The sequence below is a fragment of the Aethalodelphis obliquidens genome, unplaced genomic scaffold (assembly GCF_003676395.1).
Source record: "Aethalodelphis obliquidens isolate GAN/ISIS:26980383/991018 unplaced genomic scaffold, ASM367639v1 scaffold5, whole genome shotgun sequence".
Classification (NCBI taxonomy): domain Eukaryota; kingdom Metazoa; phylum Chordata; class Mammalia; order Artiodactyla; family Delphinidae; genus Aethalodelphis; species Aethalodelphis obliquidens.
Genome location: NW_020837949.1, coordinates 58176766 through 58193032, shown reverse-complemented (window position 1 = coordinate 58193032; position 16267 = coordinate 58176766). Strand labels below are relative to the sequence as shown.

At 38.8% G+C, this 16267-nt stretch overlaps 1 protein-coding gene across 1 annotated transcript in view; it reads left to right on the top strand.

Annotated features, from left to right (window-relative positions):
• PON3 (paraoxonase 3) overlaps nt 1-16026 on the top strand; it is a 34001-nt gene extending 17975 nt beyond the window's left edge. The window contains exons 4-9 of the mRNA XM_027102485.1: nt 1003-1168; nt 5808-5934; nt 10775-10975; nt 12178-12259; nt 12504-12632; nt 15080-16026. Of these exons, the coding sequence (XP_026958286.1) occupies nt 1003-1168; nt 5808-5934; nt 10775-10975; nt 12178-12259; nt 12504-12632; nt 15080-15238 (864 nt within the window). The 3' untranslated portion in view covers nt 15239-16026. The remainder of the gene's footprint in view (nt 1-1002; nt 1169-5807; nt 5935-10774; nt 10976-12177; nt 12260-12503; nt 12633-15079) is intronic.
• Nucleotides 16027-16267: the final 241 nt, after the last annotated feature.

The following is a 16267-nucleotide window of genomic DNA, read 5'->3' as shown; positions in this document are numbered from 1 at the left end:
GTGTGTGTGTGTGTGTGTGTGTGTGTGTGTGTGTGTGTGTGTAAGAAAGGAAGGGGAGAGGGAGAGCAAAGGAGAAGGTAGAGTAGGAAGAAGGAAGAAGGAGGGAGAGAGAGAGAGAAGGAAAGAATTTAAACTGATTATAAGTGGAAATGAGGGTACAAGGAAAGATAGATACAATATTGTTGATGTTGATATACATCAGAGTGATGGGGGAAGGATACAGGGAGGAAGTGGGCTGAGTTTTGTAATTGGTATAGAATAAACCAACCCCAAGTTTTGACACAATGACCTGGGATGCAGCAAAGGCCCAATACATTCAGGATGCCTATTATTGGTTGATAAACACCTGGTTCTTCCAGGAGAAAGAGCCACTGTTCAAGTTACTGGAATGAACTTTTTACAATATTTGGAGAAAAGGATTCACATCCAAATCTTTGGACATATCTGTAGGAACAAAATAGGTCAGAAATAGTGAACTGTATGAAACTGGTTACCCTCTGTTAATTCTTGGCTGATTATTCTCTTTGTCATGACATAATATAATGGATGTAGGATGGGAGCAGTGCAATAAACCCATACATCCCTCTCTCTGCTTTGAGGAGCGTTCATTATATATAGAATAGGACTAGAAAGAACCTTCTCAATTAAATATTTTAATTTCCACATTTTATAAATGAGAAACCTGTAGTACAGGCAGGTCAAGGGACTCAAACAAAGTAATACAGCTTAGTCTCTTGCATTATGCTTTTTGGTCTCATTCCTTCTCTATATATTAAAAATCGAACATAGGTTCTTCCCATATTCCCATTTGCAATGGCTTAGATGACGTTGGTAATTCCTCAGATCAGATAATGGCAATACCTGACAGTGTAAAAAATCCCAGAAATCTAAAAGAAATTTAGAGCTTTGAACATTTTTGTTAGGCCTTGAGATTTTAGCTTCCATGTGAAAACGTTGCTTTGATATGTGTATATTTGCATACTTATTCTCTATATTTTAAAGGGATTAAAATATCCAGGCATGCCAAACTTTGCACCAGATGAGCCAGGACAAATCTTCTTGATGGATTTAAATGAGCAAAACCCAAGGGTCCAGGCACTAAACATCAGTGATGGTTTTGACAAAGCATCATTTAATCCACATGGGATCAGTACTTTCATCGACAAAGGTAAAGCTTGAATGCTTAAGAATAAGGGGAAAATGAGGGAAATACAAACCACTCATCCTCAACTCTTCAACATGTATGTGAAAGGAGGGAAGATGCTATTTTACCATGAAGATGTATATTTATAAGATGATAAATATGTATCAAAACATTTTTTAACGTCATGTTAAAGAGGGGGAGACTAGACTGTGGTCACACCCTCTTTCTCCTACCCCCTTTTCTTCTCATCTGACCATCAAAACCAGTTGGGATATTGTTCTCAGAAATCTAACATATAAACTAAAGGCCCTTTGAAAATAATCTCGTGACATTTATAAAGCAACATAAAAGGAAACAATGGATGAATTAGACATTGTTAAAATTAAAAACTTCAAAAGACACCATCAAGGAAGTGAAAAAACAACCTAAAGCATAAGAGAAAAAGATGTGCAAATCAGATATCTGATGAGGCTTATATCCAGAATATATAATTTTTACATCTCAACAACAAAAAGACAAATACCCAGTTAAAAAATGGTCAAAGGATCTCAGTATATCTTTCCAAAGAGATACACAAATGGCCAATAAACACATGAAAAGATACTCAGTATCCTTAGTCATTAGGGAAATGCAAATCAAAACCATGATGAGATACCACTTCACACCCATAGGGTGGCTATAATTTAAAATGACAGACAGTAACAAACATTGGCAAGGATGTAGGGAAACTGGCATCCTCACACTTTGCTGGTGGGATTGAGTGCAGTCATTTTTGAATGCAGTTTGACAGTTCCCCAAAATGTTAAAGGTAGATCTACCATATGATGCAGAAACTCTACTCCTTGGCACATACCTAAGAGAACTGAAAACATAGGTCTATACAAAAACTTACACACATATATTCATAGCAACATTACTCCTAATACTCAAAAGGTGAAAATAATCCAAATTCCCATGAAATGCTGAATGCATAACCAAAAGGTGGTATGTTTATACAATGGAATATTATTTGGCAATAAAAAGAAATGAAGTATTGATGAATGCTACAACATGGATGAACCTTGTAAACATTATCCTAAGTGAAAGTATTCAATGACTAAATGCCACATATTGTATGATTCCATTTATATTAAATGTGCAGAATAGGCAAATTTATAGAGACAAAAAGTAGATTAGTGGTTGGCAGGGACTTGGGGGGGGCGGGGAATGGGGAGTGACAGCCAATGGATATGGGGTTTCTTTTTAGGGTGATGAAAATATTCTGGAACTAGATAGTGGTTATGGTTGCACAAGTCTGTGAGTACACTGAAAACCACTAAACTATACATTTTGAAAGTGTGAGTTTAATGGCAAGTGAATTATATCTCAAAAAAGCTATTGTAGAAAACAAAGCGTAGTTATGAATACACTGTATATGCTTTAAAACAATAATTTCCAATATTAGTTTTTACTTTATAGTTTATAATTCCAGACTAACTTAATTTTTAGATATTTGTGGGTCCACAGATCATGTAGAAGATAAGAATGAAGCCTCACTAGTAGTAACTATTAATACGTGAAGGGAAGGCCAAATGGAAATGTTGCAAATCAAAATTTTTAAATAAATGGTGTTTTAATTCTTCCAAATACATACTGAAGTTACAAGGCATTGTTAATTGTGAAGTTAAATTTGCTAGAGTGATTTAAATGAATAAAAAATGACTAATAATTATCTCAATCCACTTATCCAACCGATCAATGTTTCATTCTTTCCTCTGCACCAACAGACTTGTTCATTTTTAAACAAATGGGTACCTTTTAAAATGCTTGAATACTATTTTACTAAGTAGGTTAAATATTCCCCTGAAATCTAATATATGATGTTTACTTGCCTAGCAAGCCCTTCTTTAAAAGATAATTGTACCTAACAATTTTATATTGCTTTACAGTTTATAAAGCACTTTATATATATTTTATTCCTCAAAATAAAACCCTGGGCCCAACCTTGACTCTTCCCCTCTCCCTGTCGCATTCAGTCAACTAGTTACAAAGTTCTGTCCAATTTAACGCTCAAATATCTCTCCAAGCTGCTGACCTCTCCCCATCCTCACTGCACCATCCCAGTCCAAGTCCCCAACATGTCTATCCTAGATTCTGCAGTGGTCCCTGATTGCACTTTCCCTCTTGTACCAACTCAAGCCATTTTTATAAGCAAGCATTATTCTTTATACAAATCTGATCATGTCACTCCCTTCTGAAAATTCACCATATTGTTCCTGTCACTCTGAAGATAAACCCCAAATCTCCAGAATGGTTTCCTAGGTGCTACCCCTACATATTCTGGCATCTGGATGCTCTCTCCAGCCTCAGTGGACACCACTGTCCCTGACTCTCTGGACTAGTCACACTGGATTTCCTTTAGTCCTGCAGAATGCTGCATGCCTCAGGGACTTTGCATCTGTAATTCCCTCTGCCTGGAATGTCTTTCCATTTATTTCTGGCTTATTCTTTTTCATCATTCAGGTCTCAGCTTAAATGTCACCTTCTCAGGGAAGCCTTCCCATCATCTTATTTCAGGCTGTGAACCTTGCTATATTTCTTCTCAATGAACTTCCTCTTTTAGCACTCATCAAAATGGTAATTAATGCTTTTTATTAATGTTAAAAGATAACAACATCCTTTCCCTCTCCCACTATTGCTCTATAGTGGGCTCCTTCTCATCTCTAGATCCAAGCTTAACTGTCACTTTTCAAGTGGGTGCAACTGTATGAAGAAGGCATATCTCCCCACTCCCATATTCTTTTATTTACTAATTATTTCCTTCCTGTTTTCTTCTCTAGAAAGTAACCATCATAAAAGCATATGTGACTTGTTCATTGCTGGATTCCCAGAGTCTAAAACAGTGTCTGCAGCATGTTAGGTGCTCTGTGAACATGTGTTAAATGAATAAATGAATGAACCCTATGAGTCAGGCAGGGTGCAGTGACTGATAGTTTTATAGATGGAGAAATGGAGTTTAGAGACATGCAGTAAAGTGTGACTTCACTTCTGTCATTAGTAAATGGCAATGCCAGAAGTAGAACCCAGATGGTCTTACTTCTAATCCTATGTCCTTAATTCAGGTGAAATTTGGGCTCCTGGCTCTATTTAAATAATTTGAGAGTCATCACTTTTTTGCCTGACACCCGACTAGACATGTGATGCTTCATTGGAGAAGGTGTAATGAGTGATCAGATTAGCCTGGAGCTATTTTATTCCATGGGATAGTGTTAGAGTTGGGTTTTTTGTGTTTTTTGTAAGGGGGGGAAGGGGGGGTGAGGGTTGGTTTTGGTTTGTTTTTTCTTTTTTTTTTTAAGATGGGACCAGTTTACAGATTAATCCTCAGGCATATAATCAGGCTTTCAGAAGTTAAGTATGTTATGATTGACAACTTATTTTATTTGTTAGTGACCTCCCTTAATTATGTATTTAATTCATAAGGCCAAAACATTACACATAAATTGGCATGAATGAGAAGACAGAAAACAAAAGTCTTCTCACCAAGCATCTCCTATATGAAAAGAGGCCTTAAGAAGGGGGTAAAGCCAGGGCAGCAATGTATTTTTCATGCTGTGTCCAGCAAGAATGTCTTGTCGAAGGGCCATGTGAGGGCTAAATGCTACTCAGGTTCTGCTTGCCAAGTCCCTGGAACAGAGTTGCCATGCCCTGGAACGGAGTTGGGTCAGACCAAAAGAAAGATTCATCTGCGAGGGAGCACTTTTCCTTAATTCAGGTAAAGGTGCCCATGTGGTTCAGGGACCCTGAGTATAAGCCCCACATCTCAGGGCTCTGGCTTGCCCCGCTGCATGATTGGAAACCCCATCAAGAAAGGAACTGGGGAGATGAACGCAGATCAAATCCTGAATGGGAGCATGGGCCCAGGCTCTTTCAAACTCCAGAGTGCATCTGACTTAGAACTCCTGATAAGTCAGAAAAAAGTACTCTGAGAAGCTAGAGTACTGCCCCCAATCCTGTTCACAGCAGTTCACATTCCAGTATGAGAACAGATAGGTGAACATTCCTGAGGTTGGTTATACCTAAAATGGCTAATCTATTTTCTTCTACATTCGTATTTACATTCCACGTCTACTGGGTTCATGAATAACTAAATATCGTTACTGCAACCTCAGGTAGGTGACTTGTGTCAGGAGTTCATTCTCTACCTGGGAAATGTTCATTTTAAAATATTTACACAGGCCTGACACTTCTTGAACGTGTGTTGCAATGTAGGCAGTTCTCACAGAAAAGAATTCTCGGCAAAGCTTTGCTTGCTGTACCCACTTCTCTTGTTGAGGGGCCACCTTGGGAAACCACATCCGTGTTTATGTACCACTGTAGTTCTGCATCTTCCTGTTAGAGAGGGTGTGCAGGTGAGGCTGAAGGGAGCATTGCAGAAACATGTGGGCTTGGCTTTGCCACTGGGTGGTGATGAAATTGCTGATGAGTTATTAACCTTCTGAGTGTCAGTTTCTTCAATAAAATGAGGATTCTGGCATTTGTTTGACTTACCTATCAGATGGGTTGCAAGGATCAAATGCAAGATGTATAAGAAAAATCCTTGGACGTGACCAAGTTCTACACTAGGTGTAATAATAGTTGCAACAGAAGCAAACTTCTTGGAAATTATGTCTTTTTTCCACTTTAGACCAAATTGTTTATCTTTATGTTGTGAACCATCCCCACATGGAGTCCACTGTGGAGATATTTAAATTTGAGGAGCAACAACGTTCTTTGGTACACCTGAAAACTATAAAACACGAACTTCTCAAAAGGTATGGAATTGAAGTATTTCATTTGTGCCTCTGCTGTGTGCTTTGTTTTCTTTAGTTCACAGCCTTTGTGAAACTTTTGTTTTGAAGCTTTTTCTTCTAAAGCTTTCTAAAGGTTCTCATGGTGACACTGCCCAGCACCTCACTAGAAATTGCTGTATTCGGTATTGAATATCTTTATATTCTCCAACTTTTTGAAAGCACTTTAACCCTATAAAGTTGCTCTAATTCCATCCTCCATAACACAACAGCGCAGAACCTGCTATTGGGCTCTTTAAACACCCACACCCTTTAGTTGTCCTGGTAGGTTGTATTCTGAAAGCCATACCCATTGGGTGTTATAACCAGCCTCCAGAAGGACCATTCCTTTGTTCAATCAAAGTTTTAAAGTAACATTTGAAAAAAGGCCTGTAGGCCTATATAAAAATTCACATTTATTAAGTATTGACTATGTGCCAGGCACTGTGCCAAAATCCCTAATTCCCTTTCACTCTCACAACTGCCTTTAGTAATAGGCATGAGTAAACAGAGACTTAGAGCAGTTTGGGGTAAGTTACTTACCCAAATTACATAATTTGTAAGTGGTAGAACTAGGGTGTAAACCTTGACCCATCTGAATTCAAAGCTGGGCACTTAATCACTGTGGTGAACAGCTTTGAGAAAAATTGTAAGTTTTTTACTGGCTAGGTTGCCTGTTTCAAGCCTGTAACAAACAGTGAAGAATCTTTTATAAAATGGATTCAACGCTGAAAGACTGGTTCTAAAACAGTAGAGGTTAATCTTTCCATGAGGTAGAAGAGTAGGGAAAGAAAAGGAAGGAAGTTCATCTTCTCTCCTTTGCTCTCTTTTTCAACAACACATTTGAATTTCTCCCCATAGAATTTAGGGGCAACAAAAGGAGAGGCAGAAGAAGTAAGAGAACTTGAAGTTGTTGACTTTTCCCATGATGCACTGTGCTGGGTTCTGAGGCTCAGTGGGGACCAGGACTGCCACTGCTGTGTGACTGAGAAACTGTGGACAAGTCACTTAACCTGTGCTTCAGTTTTCCTCAGCAAAATGGGGTTTCCCTCAAAGGCCTGACTTACCTACCTGGTGATTGTGAGGGTCAAATGCAATAACATCTCCTTGTGGGAAGAGCGCCTCAGAAAGCACAGCCTGAGGGAAAACTCAAGACACAGCTCCTTTGTTAGGGAGTGCCAGCCCGGGATGCAGAAGTCAGAGACCAGCCTGAGGCAGGGAAAGCGGAGTGTTATGGGTTGAATTGTGTCTCCTCAAAATGATATGTTGACATTTTAACCCCTGATACCCCAGAACATGACCTTATGTGGAAATAGGATCCTTACAGATGTAATTAGTTAAGATGAGGCTGTATTAGAGCTGAGTGCGCCCTTAATCCAATATGATTGATGTCCTTATAAGAAGACAGACGGACACACGGGGAGAATGTGTGTGAAGATGGAAAGTGAGATTGGAGTGATGCGTCTACAAGCCAAGGAATGCCTGAGGCTACCAGAAGCTAGAAGAGGCAAGGAAGGATCCACCGGTAGAACCTTCAGAGGGAGCATGGCTCTGTCAACAATTTGATTTCAGACTTCTGGCCTCCAGAACTATGAGACAGTAAATTTGTGTTGTCTTAAGCCACCCAGTTTGTGGTACTTTGTTACAGCAGCACTAGGAAACTCATATGGGAGAGAGTCTATAGCAAATGCATTGTTAAGCCAGCTACTGCTAAGTGCAACTGACTGCTTGAAACCATGGGATTGCCCTCCAGTAAGCAACATAAACCTCATTTCAAGACAATCTGGCCAAGATAAGAAAGGAAGAGGAGTTTATCCACCCCCGCCCCCCATCTCTCAGTAGTCAGAGGTTTGCCTCAAGGGGTGTTAATTCCTGCACATACCTTTTTACCCATGTGCAAGGCAAGTCTGGTGATATCCTGTGCTTTGAATTTGACACGGAAGCCTGGAAATGGGAGTAAGAGGCCTATAACAGACATGAGGTAAGGCGCTATAAGGGTACACTGTGGAAAGTCTGTCAGATCCTATGCAGAGCTGGTTGAAATAGTGCCAGCTGGAATAGGGCAGGCGTGGCTTTGAGGATCTAAAGAGGACCTTGAGAGGTGCCCTGATAAACACATACCCAAGCATTTCAAAGGGTAGAACAAAGTGCTATGGAACAAATTATGAGGGAATTTAACTTAATCTATGGTGATAATACTTTTTGGAAGAAGGACTGCGTAAGCTGAGACCTAAAAGACAAGTAGCCCAATAACATTGGAAGAGTCATTGTACAACAAAACCTCAAAGTATTTCCTGATTCATCCAAATTTTTCTTTCCTAAATTTAATGTAAACTTGTATGGATATAACTGAATCACTTTGCTGTACACCTGTAACTAACACATCATTGTTAACTATACTCCAATATAAAATAAAAATTTTTTTAAATCATAAATGCCATTAGAAAGGGTGACACATTAACTTTATTGACAATATTGTGTATTTTACAAAGTTGCTGAGTAAAGAAGCTTCACACACACACACACACACACACACAAGTTCAATCTTTTTTTTTTTTTACATTTTTTTCTAGTCATCATCTCTTTTTTTCTTTTCCAAAATAGAAATGATTTTGTTTTAATTGTTGTGAGAATGAGACTTGGTTCATTTAAAAATTTCAATGGTATTGAAGAACATAAATAAGAAAGAATAACACTCATAATCCCACCTATGCAGAGAAAATATAAAGGTCAGGATGAACTGGGTCTTGCTACAATAATAGAAAAGAAAAACCCTAGCATCTTTAATGGCTCAAACCCACAAAGTTTTGTCTTGTTTTCATACTCATGCTACATATCCAATGTAGGTGATTCAGGGAGTCAGTTTTATGGTGTCCTCATTTAGAACCTTAAGAGAGGACCACACTCTCATTTATCAGAAAAGTTGCTGGTTACTGTGGAAGAGTGAGTGAAGCATGGTGGATCTTGGACTGCCTATTAAAGTCTCCCATCTCGGAAGCTACATACATTACTTCATTTTTTTTTTAACTCTTTTTTTTTTAACATCTTCATTGGAGTATAATTGCTTTACAATGGTGTGTTAGTTTCTGCTTTATAACAAAGTGAATCAGCTATACATATACGTATATCCCCATATCTCCTCCCTCTTGCGTCTCCCTCCCACCCCTCTAGGAGGACACAAAGCACTGAGCTGATCTGCCTGACCAGCTCTTTATCGGCAACCTGATCATGAGGTGGACAGATCAGAGCTTAAAGATTTTTTTCAAAATTAGGGGAATATGGTGGAGCTGCATATTAACAACAGAGGGAAATTACCCAATTTTGGGTTCGTTGTGTTTGATGATTCTGAGCCTGTTCAGAAGGTGCTTAGCAACAGGCCCATCATGTTCAGAGGTGAGGTCCATCTGAATGTGGAAGAAAAGAAGACTCGAGCCGCCCAGGAAGGGGACCGCCGAGATAACCACCTGCAGGGACCTGGAGGTCCTCGAGGTGGGCTGGGTGGTGGGATGAGAGGCCCACCCTGCGGAGGCACGGTGCAGAAACCAGGATTTGCAGTGGGAAGGGGCAGTGCTCCAAGGCAGTGAATTGCTCTTCACCGATCTTCGGGCAGCAGTAAAAACCCTAGCTCCCACAAAACGGTAAATTTCTTCAGCCAACCTTTGGTATCTTGGAATCTGATCCTAGTCTATCATAAACTGCTTAAGTTTGTAAAATTTTACTTTTTGTGTTAATGGTATGTGCTCCTTAGCACCCCCCCCCCCATTTTAGTCCTTCACTTCCAATTTTGTGGAATGATATTTTAGGAAAAATGGATTTTTAAAGAAGAAAAAAAAAAAAGACTGCATTTCCCTGCTTTACTTGCATATACAGACTGGATTTTTTTTAACAGTTTCCCCAAAGGAATGTTTCTTCCTTATTACTGACATTTGGTATGTTTCATTCATTGGAATATTTCTTACTTATTTTCTACATGTTTCAAAATCCTGGGAGAATTACAGGATTTGATAAACATTTTGAAGGCAGGAAAAACCCAGATTGTCTCTTGAGAGTCAGGACTACCTTCTGGTGCAGAAAAATTGCCGTTGGAAAAATTGACAATTTAAATTCTCTCTGGTATGGTTAAAAACTGAATAAAAGGTGTTAGTGGAGTTTTTCTTTGGATACGCGATCACCAAACAGTTCCAAAACCTACTGTTTTTACCACTGAAATTTAAATTGTGAGATAGGTTTTAAATGTCTAGAATGCAACTGATAAGCTTTTCTTGAACTGTTAGACTTTTTTTTGAAGTAGAGTTTTTTCATGTTTAATTTGTATTTGTAAAAAAAAGAAAACAAAAAAAATTTTAAAAATCTGAATAACATAAAACCAGAGCAAAACTGTTGTGCCTTCTATTTATCTTTGATTCCAGTCTTGGCAATTGTTTAAAGAAAAATAATAATAATTTAAAAAAACCTAGATTTGTTCTATCAGGTTCAGAGTGTGTTGGGAATTATAGAATCCCTCTTTCACCTGTTAAAAAAAAAACAAAAACAGTCGCAAGTCAACAGATACAGATTTGAGGTTTATTTGTATACTTGTCTGTTTTTGCTGATTTCTGTGGAAGGGAGGAGTGAGAAAATAACAAATGGCTAAAAGAAAATCCATCAGGGCAATGAAAAGTCATGTACTTTCTGTGGAATCCTTTAATCCATACTAGTTCATGTATACTTTTTCAAACTGATGAATTTATTGGTCTTTGAGATTTAGTGATTTTAAATAGCCCATGGTTTTTTTTCTTTTCCTCTCTCTGTCTCTTTCTGTTTTTTTTTTTCTTTTTCATTTTAGTGTGAATGACATTGTGGTTCTCGGAGCAGAACAGTTCTATGCCACCAGAGACCACTATTTTACCAACTTCTTCTTGGTACTATTAGAGATGGTCATGGATCTTCGCTGGACTTACATTCTTTTCTACAGTCCAAGAGAGGTTAAAGTGGTGGCCAAAGGATTTATTTCTGCCAATGGGATCACCATCTCACCAGACAAGAAGTAAGCTCTTTTATAAATTCCAACCCTTTACCCTTGACATTTTCATGGATTCCTTCCCTGAAGAAGTGCTTACTTCCTGAGGCTTAAGTAGTCAATACATGTGTGGAGGGATCCAGCATGGCCAGGGTTCACAATAAATGTGTGATCTTAAGCCAACCATGCCCTCTTGCACTTTAGGGTCCCCCAACAAAATGAGGAATTTTGACTCAAGGATATGAGGTCCTTGTTCCAGACTCTTATGTGACTAGAAAAGAGTATAAATGCAGGGTACCTCTGCCCCTTATGAAGCTAGAAGGTCTTTAATCACTTATACTAAGTTCAGTTACCCAAAAGTTCTTATTGGAGAGGGAGACCCAACTTAGATTGGGCATTGGGATTGTATAAGTTTCAGACTTACTGTTATACTACAACAGAATTTTCTATGAGAAGACATTATTTTATGCAGCATAAAATTTTATGAGAAACTCTTTTAAAGTGTTTTTAAAATGGAAGGTTATTTAAAAAGAAGAGTACCATGAATATTAAATGTAAAGGTGACATAATAAATAGAGATGATCCCTGTGGAAAACTACACTAAGTATTCTTCCTCTTTTTAAAATAATAGTGACTGAGTTTCATGATCATCTGCTACTTCTTTTCAAGCACGAGTTTCTGGAAGTATAGGCTCTATTGGACTTATGAGAGGTCCACTTACCTCCATTCAATTTAAAGAATAAAGTGTGAATCATAACTGATGAGACTGAGCCTATTTGTCATCTAAAAACACAATTCCATTACCTTATGGTCATATCTCGTATTCAACGCTTACTTAAAGCACTTCAAGAGTATTAAAAATACCAGTCCGGGCTTCCCTGGTGGCGCAGTGGTTGAGAGTCCGCCTGCCGACACAGGGGACATGGGTTCGTGCCCCGGTCCGGGAAGATCCCACGTGCCGCGGAGCGGCTGGGCCCGGGAGCCGTGGCCGCGGAGCCTGCGCGTCTGGAGCCTGTGCTCCGCAACGGGAGAGGCCACAACAGTGAGAGGCCCGCGTACCAAAAAAAAAAAAAAAAAAAATACCAGTCCATTATCTTTTACTGTAGTTTAGAAAGGCACTGTAGTGGCACTTTGAGCTATTGTGAATTTGTATACTTCTTCTCCAAAATAAAAGTTAGTATCATCTCTCATTACTACTTGCTTAAATGTAAATGTTACTTACTTCAAAGGTATATCTATGTAGCTGATGTACTGGATAAGAACATTCATGTAATGAAAAAACATGACAACTGGGATTTAACTCAACTTAAGGTAAAAGTACCCTGTCTTCCCACACAACGTGTTGTATTACATTAGTTCCCAAGCTTGACCTGGGAATGCGCTCCCTGAATGAAGGAAACGAGACTGTTTTAGAAGAATGTTGGTGAGATTATGCTTGCACTTCTAAAATTCAGTAGCAAAAATCTAATTTCAGGAGCCAGAAGGAGCTGGTGGGAGGGAGGAGGTAGGGAAGAAAGTCAAAACAATGTCTTCACTACTTCCTCTTTGTTGGAAGGTAATCCAGTTGGGCACCTTAGTGGATAACTTAACTGTTGATCCTGACACGGGAGATATTTTGGCAGGATGCCATCCTAATGCCATCAAGCTGCTGATGTATAATACTGAGGATCCTCCAGGGTCAGAAGTAAGTTCTTATACTTCTCTGCGCTCATGGGAAAAGCGGCAAGAACAATCAGTTTGTTGAGGTGACTTGGGAGAATTTAGCAGGTCATATGTGATGTTCCAGAATTGAACAAATTCTGCATATGGGAAGAGTAAAGATTTGGGGCAGGATGGGGAGATACAGCCCATTAACCCCTTCAAGTCACCTGGTGACTGTTTAACATCAGTGCTAAACAGCATATCCCATCCTTGCAAAGGCTGTACTTGCTATTGGGAAACATGGGAAAATATGAGCTTGATTATTCAAATTGACCCAGATTCCCATATCATAGTTCCAATCAGGATGTAGGCTCTGAGCAGGACCTAAAGTTAGGCAAAGGGAGAGTCATATATGGAAACATCTTTCATACTGCCCAACAGGAAGCTCCCATGAAAGGGTTTAAACGACTGTAGTCTCATAACAAAATTAGATTTTGCCCGCAGGTTCTATTATATATGATAGTGTTGAAGAATGTCTCACTTTATAGATGTTCTTTTAAATCTCTTCTAAAATAATATCATATGCCATTGAATTTTATATGGCATTAGAAATAAAGCATTGCAATTTCTATAGCATTGAGCTTAAGAATAAAAAAATCTCTAGTGAATTTAAATACAGATATAAATTCTTGGCACACATACTAGGAGAGATTTTTTCACAAAAATTTACTGAGCACTTATAATGTACTAGTCTTTATTCTAGTGCTTAGAAAATAATCAGAAAACAAAACATACAAAGATCCCTGCTGTTAGGGAGGGAGAAAGACAATGAACAATAAGCATAAGAAATAAGTAAATTAGATAGTAAGTTTGCAAGTGGTAAGTTCTATGGGAAGAAAAAGCATAACAGTAAAAGGGATCAGGATTACTGTGAACAGAGGGATGGCAGGTCTTATTAAATATGGAGACTAGGCTATGACTCATTGAGAAGGTAAAGTTTGAACAAAGAGGAGAATGTTTGAATCTAGGTTTGGGGAGTTGGGAAATTGAGACTCAAATCCCACCCTGGTAATTGGCCCAGTGGGTAAAGTAGAACATACAGTTATTCTGCTTCCAATATTGCTATTCTTTAGTCTAAAAAAATTTTTTTTAAAAGATTTGTTTCTTTTATTAACATATTAGTCACAGCTTTTTTTGTTTTGTTTTTGGCTCTGCCACATGGCTTGTGGGATCTTAGTTCCCTGACCAGGGATTGAACCCATGCCCTCGCCAGTGAAAGCCCGGAGTCCTAACCACTGGACTGCCAGAGAATTCCCTAGTCAACAATTTCTTGACAAAAACCAACAACAACCAAAAAAAAAACAAACAAAAAAAAACACCCCAAAACATCAAAAAATATAAAAAGAAACAAAAGTCCAGCCTGAGACTAGAACCTGAAGAATTGTTATCCTAAGCTACCCTGGCCTCAGATATATGCCCCCCAAAGTGATACATATAACTTTTCTACAAATGCCCAACAACATCTGCTTTAAGAGAATGAAAATACGATCCATAGAATGATAAGAAAATTGTTTAGACTCTTTTTCTTGTCTCCATTTTCAAGTTTAATCATTTGTTTATTTTAGATAAGACTTCTTTCTTCACAATTACTGACACCCTTTATTTTTGGTGGAGGCTAATGTTTTCTACATGAGTTCCAGCTTGAGTATTTCCATGTAACAAACCTGAGATAAAGTTGTAGGATCTTTCTCAAGATAAAACAAAAACAAAAAACCCTAAATTCTATTTTAATAAGAGATGTTGATATAGACTCATGACTCATGAAATCCTAATCCTCAATTAAATCCTAATTTAATTCACGTCATGCCCTATTTGAGTGAACTTCATCCAGGCTATTTGGAAACCTGAGCACTTCTGTATTTACTGATTAGCAAACTAAACTGTGTAAATTCTGTGGATCAATAACAGTACTAGGCAGTGATGTGTCAGATTGAATTCCAAAGTAAGCATTCTTTATGCTTCCTTGAGGGAGGGGTCCAGCTGTGAAAACTACCATCTACTGGTTCTGGGTTGGGTTGGCTGGCTAACTGGTTGTCCCTTCATTTTCTTGTCCCATGTTTCCCTCCTCATCCTGAATGCCCAGTCAAAGGCAAGAACCTTTCCACAGAGGGAGCAACACTGTTCACCGAAGATTAGATAAGAGCATTCACGGTTCTTACCTCTCTCTATAGAGAAGTCTGAACTATCAAAATTGTGTAAACCATCTGCTGAGGAATTTGGCTAATGTGAGATCACTAGTCCACTTGACTGACTAGATATCGTTAGGACACTGATACTTTCATCAGAAGAAGAAAAAGAAAAGATTGAAGATGTATGGATTTTTAGCTTATTGATTTCTGAGAAACATATTACTCCTGGAGTATTTGGGAAGGAAAACATCTCTGATGGCTGTTTGTTCATAGTCTACTAATGAATGATCTTTCTTGACAGGTACTTCGCATCCAGAATGCTTTGTCTGAGAAGCCCAGGATAAGCACTGAGTATGCCAACAATGGCTCAGTGCTTCAGGGCAGCTCTGTGGCTTCTGTGTACCAGGGGAAGCTTCTCATAGGCACCGTATTTCACAAAGCTCTGTACTGTGTGCTCTAGAGTCCAGATATTCCAAAAAGTCTACATATTTGGTAAAAGTAAACCCTTAATTATATAATGACTGGAACTGTAAGTAAATGACAATAAAAATAACTAAACAATAAATTTTTATTGGACACACCAATAAAAATGTGTCCGACTTTTCTCATGGATAGAAGTAAAGAAGCAGAGAGATTATGTAATATCCACCTAATTGCAAGTCAAGATAGTGACAGTCCAACAAGAAACTAAACCTCTTAATTCTTTTTATCTACCACCCCCAATATTCTTTCTACAATAAGATGAGTGAGCTGTGGTAAGTGAGGTGTCCAGCTCACCTAGGGCTCCTTGGTAACTGTGTGGCAAAATTAACCTCCTGCAACTGTGATGTTCTGAGCCTCCTGCAGTCCAGACCAGGAGAAACGCTAATGTTCAAATATTTATAATTCCCCCTCTCTTCCCTCAATTGCACAAGGCACAAACTACCAATCAAGTGCCCAGCCCATGGATAAAAGCAAGAATTGGCATCATGGGACTGCCCAAAGTCCTCCTTGAACTCGCATTCTCCCAATGTAGACACAGGAAATCAGATTCTGGAAAATCTGACAAAGACAGACCACACTGCCTACTTTAAGGCAGGGCAGGGCTAATCTGATCTTTGTAACAGGTCTTTATTTGTAGGGATATCTGTATCTGAAGTGTTGTAATCAGCTTGGCTCTGACCCAGGAGATGGTGCCTCAGGACTGTTATCCTCAGCTGCTTTAAACGTGCTCTTCTGGTTGATTCAATAAACACTTATTAAGCAACATTCCATACACCTGGCCCTAAAGAATCTGAAATAAATAACAGTATTGTATTGAAATCTTGTCTTAGGGACCAACTCAACCTTAGTTTGATGAGAATGAACAGAAGTGTCCCTTTCTTGGTCAAAAACCAGGACAACCTTTAGGAAATCATTAACAGGACTTAGTATACACAAGCACTCCACCCCCTTCCTTTTTTTTTTTTTTTTTTTGGCGGCACGCGGGCCCCTCACTGCCGCGGCCTCT